Raw genomic sequence first — 8,313 nt, 5'->3', positions numbered from 1 at the left:
TCCCATGTTGGTTTATCACTGTAGTTTAGGTAAAGTTTGATTTCTCCTCGTCAGCTTTGTAAACAGTCAGTCAGTTCGCCTGAGCAGACGGCAGACAGCCTGCTAGCACCACGTCGGTGCTAGCGTGTAGCCCACCGAGCTGCTAAACCGGTTAGGTAACAGCCGTTCACTGGATTAGGTGTAAATGACTTATTCCGTGTGATAAAACCTTGTCTAATATGAATCAGCTTCTCTCGGTGTCGTGCATGTTTAGTCTAAAAGATAGTGTATATGTTGTGTGTCATGTAGCGCTAAGGCAAGGTGCTAAAGTTGAACTGAGCAGCGAACAGGTGCACAAGTACAGGAGGTACAAGTGTGTAACATAAATACAAATAGTTTACACATTTACATAATTAGAATTTACATTTTCTAGTATAAGATAAAAAAATTGTAAAAATACGTTAGTGAACAGTGCAACAATATAAGTGCCTGTGATCAAGGTGACGTGAAGAGGTTCTAGTAATAGTAGTATAGTAGTAATAATAATAGTAATAATAGTAGTAGTAAGGCAGGTGTTTAGGTGCCAGGGTATTTTCTGTTTGAAGTACTTCATCATATGATACTTCATGTTTCCTCATAGTTCTTTTAATTATTGTTTTTTCTCGATTAGATTTATCTGACAGCTGTATATACTCTGCAGATGAAGATTCTTTTTTTTTTTTAGAAAAAGTGAAATATATGGAATCAACAAATCTAATATAATTCATTGCTGCAGCTCAAACTACACAGTAAATATAATACGTTTAATGAACTTCACTTGAAAGCAGCTTCAACATTAAAGGAGTGTTTACTTGTTATCAACTCTGTTAATTTTCCAGTTGTGAAATAACGTCTCAGAATAAGTTTCTTTATTTAAAAGACAGTTGAAGGACATTTCGTCGCTTTTTGAATGCACTTGTAATCAAACATGAAAATAGTGAGAATAGTTTTGTCCGAATGCACATTATTGTTTGGGTGAATTATTGTTGTAACTTGCAAACTAATTAGTTTGGGATCAGAATAAAGTAGTTTTGATAGTTATTGTCATTGTGAAGATAAAAACAAAAGGAAGTAAATCATTCTTTATCTCCTGTTGGGTTTTCCGCTGTATGTAGCAGTGCTGGTTGTACTAATTTTAGTGTGTGCTGTTAGAGTTCTAGATATCATACCAGGGGAAAGTTGACCTTCCTCTTTGTATCCCAGCCCAGTGATTGTCAGTCATGGGTCTGCGGGAGTTCTGGCATGGCTACAAAGTGTTGATTGTGATGGGCACGAGTCTGGGACTGATCCACTGGGGCTGGTACAATCTGAAGGGAAGCCCGCCTCTGCACAACCCAGAAGAGGCCGATATTTCTGAGCCCGGTGTTGTTGCACACGTTACACATCCTGCAGCTCCTCTCAAGGCTCCTGCTGCCAAGAGCAACTAAACCACACCGAGGTATGAAGCCGTTTCTCTGGCAGCACACAGGGTGACGTGTTCCTCCTCTGCCAGGTTGTGATTAAAACCTCAATGTTTTTTTTTCTAAAGTCTGTGTCCTAAACAATTGTTGATTGTTGTTCTGAGGCTGAGCAACTTCCACTTTCACACAGATGGCCTGCTTCTGTCAGGACCCAAACATCCCTGCTTCTGCTGCCGGTGAAAATCAGCTGGCAGATTCATCTGCAGTTTCATCAGATTGTGCTGCTGTGGAAATAGCTTGGGTGGTACTGATGATGGAGGACGGTGAAAGAGCCAAAACCCTTTGTAAAGCCATGGCTGTGTTTGAAAGTGACCTGACGAGCAGATCGGGTTGAGACTGTACAGTTAACCTGCAAACATGGTTGAGGATCTTTCATTTACTGACAATGTGTCAGTCGGGCTCGATCATTTCATGTCATCAGTGTAGTTGCACTGGGAATACTTTTATCAAAAGGAAGTAACGGCAGATCAAATGTAATGACGAAGAAAAACTAAATTAAAATCTAAAGTGAGGTTAGTCACTGACACCAGTGTCTTTGAAAGCCTCAGCGACGTTTTAACAGAAGTTCAGACAGGAAGACGTCAGTCATCAATGACACCTCTTTTCCTATCCAATCAGTGCACGGCATTCAGCGCACAGGCATGCCATGAGCATCTTAACCGAGCATATCTACCTGCGTTGTTGCTTGGCGGTCATTCAGTTCACACCGCCCTGCAGCTCACATCCTCTGGGTTCATTTGTCATCATGAGATGTGTCTGTTTTTCTTTGGCAAATACTTCTCAAGTATCTCTCAATGCTACTGTGATTCGCCCTGGGTTTGAGATGTCTGTGCTGTTGAGCAGAACTTCAGTAACGTTAGTGTGTCTTGCTCCCCCTGCAGAGCTGAGATGAAGCCTCAGAGCTGGCTCAGGAGGAACTGGCTGTGGGCAGCTGGGGGGGCCTTCCTCACCATCCACCTGGCCACCTGGCTGATGCAGAGAGCCATGAAGAACGCCGTCCGCTCGGAGGCTGGGCTCAAACAGAAAGCTGCTGACAAAAACTTGGACTGATACTTATCCTGGTCACTGATGGAAGGACAGAAGGAGTTTGTATCTAACACAGCGGAGACAGCACGACGAATTCACCGACAAATATCCAGTTGATCTTTCTGATTCTGATGTAGAGTATTAAATTGGGTCACATGGCTGCAGTGATGATCTGCAGTGTGAGGCGGTTTTCATGTTTCATTGTTAGATTTAAAGGTGGATTGTTGATTGATTCAAGTAAATCAATAAACCAATAACATGATTAAAATATTAAAGTAGTTTATTACCTGTGTTGACCAGCTGAGGGCAAATAAAGCAGTTTCCAGCTACACGCTCCCATTAAATGGTGGCCATAACTCGGTAAAACACAAACTTGCTGATGGAGTTGTGAACGTTGTTGCCACAATATTCACTCTCTCAGCTTCACAGTTTGAAATTTAAGATACAGTATTATGAGAAATTCTTTTTTTTTTTTCTCAACAAAGTCCATGAAAAGCCCCAAACACACACTGAAGTAGTCATCTACCACATTCACACCTGGCAGCTGCCCAGTACAACCACAGACTGACCTAGAGCAGGTCTCTGCTGAGCTGTGATACTGACCTCTGCTGGACTCGGGCAGGAAACACATCAGACTTGTACAAACCTCAGACTCTGAGGCGAGGACTCGGGTTTCAAATTAAAACTCTTCCACAAACAGTTTCTTCTTCAGCCAGGATTTACCTGCAGTGATACTGTACAGCAGAGGAGTTTCATTCAGCACTAAATGTGTTTCCATTCACTTCTCAGTGTGTTTCAGTCACTGACATGTGTCAACAGCTTCTGTCTTTTCTGGACGAGGCTGAAGGCTCAGTGCTGGACTCAGAGACTCACTGCAAACATCCCATTGTGGATTTGTTAGAAAACTAGAGAATACTGGCAGAATGAAGTAAGTTACTGTGACACGGGCCGTCACCACCAGAAACGGCCAAGGGGTCAAAGCCGACTGACACTTTGGTTCCCTGGCAGACAACTCCCTGGTGATACCTAATGTTAAGGACAGTGATACTACAACGTTTATCTGAATGTGACCACAGATGCACGGTGGATCCTCCAGCTCAGCTTGAAGGCAAAACAATGGTCACACCAAGAAACAGGGGCCATAGTGCTGCAGTCACAGAGAACCAGCAGGCCCTGGACTGGTGCAAAGTACCTGTGGGTGTAGTCACAGGTGATGCTGGCCATGTTAACCCTGAGGCTTGCTCCAAACACAGGGCGAAGAGAAAGAGCAGAGCAGCTGAGCCTCTTACCGATGTGATCTACCAGGGGGTCAAAGACGTCGACTTGCAGCCAGGCTGAGCAGTGTTGCCAACTTGGCGACTTTTTGTCAAATGTGACTAGCGACAAATGTAGTTAGTTTTACTGGTGTTACTGGAGACTTTTCTGGTGTTTTGGAGACTGACGTGAAAGCACGTGTCACTCTACAGTTACTGTCCTCAACGTGAGCCCCCCCCCCAACCCAAAGCTCTCACAGTAGCCTCGCACGGCGGTCCCAGCTGCAGTCAGAGCAGAGAGGAGACCCAGACCGCTCTGCGTCCAGACTGGTAATCAAATCATCATTTGTAGTTCTAAATGTATTTAGGGTGTTTGTTTTTTTAACTCACTTTGTCTCTCCCATGAAGTTATTCCTCTCTTCTACAGTGTCCATCACAATTACATGCAAATTAGGCGATGACGTCATTTAGCGACTTGTAGGACAGCCAAGAGCTACTTTCCTGAGGAGTTGGTAACAGTGAGGCAGAGAACCTGATGGTGAAAGTCTGCACTACTGGTCAAGCATCATGGAAACGCCAAGCCCAGGTCATTTGGTGGACACATGGGACACAATTACTGGGATCCTTGCAGCTTTCTGGTCCAGTAGGTCACAGTTTACTTACACAAAACACTGGATAGCAAAATATGGCAGTGTTGCGTCAGGAAGGGCATCCGGCATAAAAACATGCCAGGTTGGACGGGCCCTTGTTGATTTTCCCTTTATTTACTTGGAGCCCATGTTGACATGTACCAACATGACGGACACGATATAAAAACACTGTTTTATTTTACAAAGAGTTGAACATGTCATCTTCAGTTTAAAACTCCAAAATATTCTGTTTGCAATTATATCGAACAAAATTCGCTCATTTAAGAAGCTACAACCAGAGAATGTGGTGTTTTGGTTCAGAACAATAATGGACTTGGTTCATTTCAGGACAAACTCAGATGGAGACAGGAAGTGGACGACGCCTCATTATGGACTGTGTGTAGTGAGCAGTGGGGGAAGTGGGTTGTGGTGTCCCGTAGCGCCCCCTGCTGTTCACTCCTCCGCTTTACCCTGTCTGCTACTTCTCATCTGTGGGCTGATGGAGCATCACTAGGGCGTGTGAAGAACGGACACTGCCATCAGCCACACATTGTACGTGTGCTGCTTGTAAACACACAAGTCTCCAGAGCAGAGGTTTCCACTGACATCAGCATCGGCACAGTGCGACGACGCCGTTTGAAACAGTTCTTAGTTTGGAGATGTGTCGGTGGTAACCCGCCTCGAAAGGGCACAGAAACCCCCAGAACTCAGACAGGTTGGAAAACAACCTTTATAGCTTTATAGTTAAACTTTATGATGAACCTTCATTTTCCTCCAGGCAGCTTTTATTTTGACAGTAGAAGTTCATTCCTAACTTTATTAAAGCAGTTTGACAGAATAACTCGGGGCCTACCTACAAGCTCTTTCCTGATCTTTCAGCCTCCCTCCACATTTAGAGCCGTTGAGTCGAAACAATTGTGTCAAATGACTGTGTCAAACTAAGAAAACGTCAACTGAACAAGTCAAAGAGAAGCTGGAGCTCAGACATTCAGCTGCACCGATGCATTAAAGACCCAACAGGCTCCCTCCGTCTCCCGACAGGCTCTTATTCGGGCCAGTCAGGTCCTGAACGTCTCATGCGGCCTCCTTGCTCTGCGGCTGCGTCGGCAGCTTCCTGCGGTCCTTCACCGCGTTCCTCTTCCTCTTCTTGCTCAGGAAGTTCTCCAGCTTGCCGCTCTTCTTCAGCTCCTGGTATTTCTCAGCCAGCTGCAGCTTCTTCTTCTCGGCTGCAGAACAGAAAAGGAGAGTTGAGCCAAACAAAGCAAATGTCCACACAGTTGATTCTTTGCATCTCAGAGATTTTTTCAGGATTCCCCTGAAAAAGACAAACGGCCGAACACATATTCGGTCTGCCCGGTACAGACACTGGTGGGGGCCGAAATCACAGAAATCCCATCTTTAACATGGGGCAACATTTAAAAAAATTCATGTCTCCGTCCAAAGTTTTCAAAGTCCTTTAAAACTGGACACGTGTCTGTCACCAGAGCTAATTTCATCTCAATCAGGACTTCAGGACACATTTTGTGTTGGATCTCGTTTTTCATGAAGGACCTATTTGCGTGAGCCAACGTGGTGCCTTGGTGGAGGGACTTATGAACCGCATCTAGCTGCCTCGGTCTTTGGCTACTACTAAAATAAAAGATTTAGGAATAAATCATTTTATTTAAAACCTCCACTTTACAAAAGACTGTTCCTCTTTTGCTCCACAGAGACTGAATGCGATTCTTTGCCTTTCGTTGCCGTCGGCCTGTTAAAGGTCTGGCTGCAACGAGCGATGTAGTGGTTCATCCTGATGTTTCATTGTGTCTGTTTTATATTTTTCTGTTAATCTTAGTGAAAAGCTGTCAGTGTCAGCAGTTGAACGCGTCGTCTACTAGTAGCTCCCAACCCTCAAACGTTTGCAGCGAGAAAAGCAGTTGAGCTGAAACCGGAGAACATTTGGTGACTCAGAGTGTGGACGGACTCATGAAGTCCTTGACACAAATTAAAATGAAAACTTTAAGGGCCAGGTGTGCAGTGGTTAGGTTCAGCCTGCGGCGAACTGGGGCCTCCGCCCCCCCCACCGCCCAGTCGGTCTGAGTGGCTGTACCGACCCGGTGACACACTGGCTTCTACATCCTACAAACCCGACTTTCAGTGTTACTTACATTCCTTGAGGAAGAACGGCCGTGCGCCCTGATTGGCTCGCTCTCTCTGCTGCCTCTTGAACTGCAGCTCTCTCGCCCTCTGCTGCTCTCGGCTTTTGCTCGCTTGCTCCTGGTTCTCCTGCAGAAAGGTCACAGTGCAAACTGTGAAAGCGATTTAACAGTCACTGTGCATAATTACACATTGACTGTTGACTAATGCACATGCTGCTCCCATGCAGCACACATTCTCTTATTATAGTCTTATATATTTTTATTATATTGCTGCATTTGCTGCTTAAAGTGCCTTAGATTTTGTGTTACTTATTTATCTACTTTGTATTTCATTTGTATTTTGTGGCTGCTGCTGTAAATCCAACACTCATTCAGGAGGTGTCGCCCTTCCCTTTACTGTGAAAACCTGGCATGAAGTGCACGGACCACGTGCAGACACGACCTTGTTAGGATGCTGTGGAAATAAAGGTTGTGACAGACACACACACCTGTTCCTCCCGTTTCTGTCTGTGGTTTAGGAGCTGGAAGATCGTGACAGACACACACACCTGTTCCTCCCATTTCTGTCTGCGGTTTAGGAGCTGGAAGATCTTTTAGTGAAATGTGACGTGTACAAAACCAAACAGCAGCTACAATCACATTCTGCTAAGACTCACACTGGACATCTCTGTGGTATTTCGTTTACCAATCCGGTCAACATGTAATTAGCCATCAGGAGAAATGTACGTTCTATTTATTTTTCTCCAGAAGCTGAGAGACTCTGGCACTGAAAGGACAGTAACAATAACTCGCTGCACTTCCTCTTGCAGTGCCGACGTTCTTGAGATTTCACAGAGATGACGGATAAGAATCTGGATGAGGATTAAGGGCAGCTGAGAGTGTGTGTGTTAAAGTGAGAACAGAGGTGATCGGTCGTTTCAGCAAAGGTCTTTGATTGGAAACTGGATTTTAGCATCTGTTTCTTTAGTAAGGACCTGACTCAATGCCCTGGTCATCATGGTGAAGGTGGGTGACTCACCATCCGCTTCAGAAGAAACTGCAGTTTCTCCTTCCTCTGGTTGTTCCTCTTCATCCTCTTCAACTTCTTTGCAATGATCTGCAGACAAACGAGAGAGAAACCGACGGATACTTGATACTTTAGTCATCCTGAGGGAGATTCAGGTATCCAGTAGCAAGTTACCAAATCACAGCAATATAAAGAAACGTATAAAAGTGTACGACTGAAATATAAGTGAAAAATTATTTTAGAAATATAAGAAATGAGTGTAAAAACAAGAGTATAGGAAATGTATATAAATACATATTGAGTAGCATGCCACAGTCCACAAATATGAGCAGGACTGAAGATGACAACACAGTGACTCAAAGCAGGTTTACAACTCGGACTCGTCAGAGGACGAGATTGTGCAGAGCGGGTGGGGGAGGGGGGGCTCTTTCACCTCTTTCTCCCTGTGTTTGATGTCGCTGATGAATTTATACGTCTTCTCAAAGATCTCAGGTTTGTACTCTCCAGATAGGTCGTCGAACCGCGGATCTCGTAGCGCCTGAAGTGCAGACAAACAGAAATGGAGCCGTGTGAAGTGACTCGCCACAGAGAAAGGTCTTGCTGTGAACACACTCAGTGCCACAGGCTGCAGTCACTCACCAGTTTCTTGGCGGGGACGACCTGCCGGAGGAATGGAGCCGGTTTCTTGGCCGAAATCTCCACAGGCCTGAAATCACAAACACACTGTAAACACCCGGAAACGCTGAGGGATGGTTACAAGGCATGGCGGCTGGGGGGGGAGGG

General features: G+C 45.0%; 1 protein-coding gene across 3 annotated transcripts in view; it reads right to left on the bottom strand.

The window, feature by feature from the left end:
• Positions 1–4,509: 4,509 nt before the first annotated feature.
• Positions 4,510–8,313, bottom strand: part of rrp36 (ribosomal RNA processing 36) — a 6,577-nt gene continuing 2,773 nt past the window's right edge. For 2 of the 3 annotated variants that reach the window (XM_020620247.1, XM_020620245.1), the window contains exons 4-8: positions 8,170–8,236; positions 7,964–8,068; positions 7,543–7,620; positions 6,534–6,651; positions 4,510–5,612 (exon numbers count right to left, since the gene is read on the bottom strand). In XM_020620247.1, coding sequence (XP_020475903.1) covers positions 5,461–5,612; positions 6,534–6,651; positions 7,543–7,620; positions 7,964–8,068; positions 8,170–8,236 — 520 coding nt within the window. In that variant the 3' untranslated portion in view covers positions 4,510–5,460. The remainder of the gene's footprint in view (positions 5,613–6,533; positions 6,652–7,542; positions 7,621–7,963; positions 8,069–8,169; positions 8,237–8,313) is intronic. The other variant, XM_020620244.1, reaches the window with a different exon arrangement.

Source organism: Monopterus albus, unplaced genomic scaffold (genome assembly GCF_001952655.1).
Source record: "Monopterus albus unplaced genomic scaffold, M_albus_1.0 scaffold235.1, whole genome shotgun sequence".
In the NCBI taxonomy this organism is placed as follows: domain Eukaryota; kingdom Metazoa; phylum Chordata; class Actinopteri; order Synbranchiformes; family Synbranchidae; genus Monopterus; species Monopterus albus.
The sequence above is the reverse complement of the archived record's forward strand: the minus strand, read 5'-3'. Positions and strand labels throughout refer to the sequence as shown.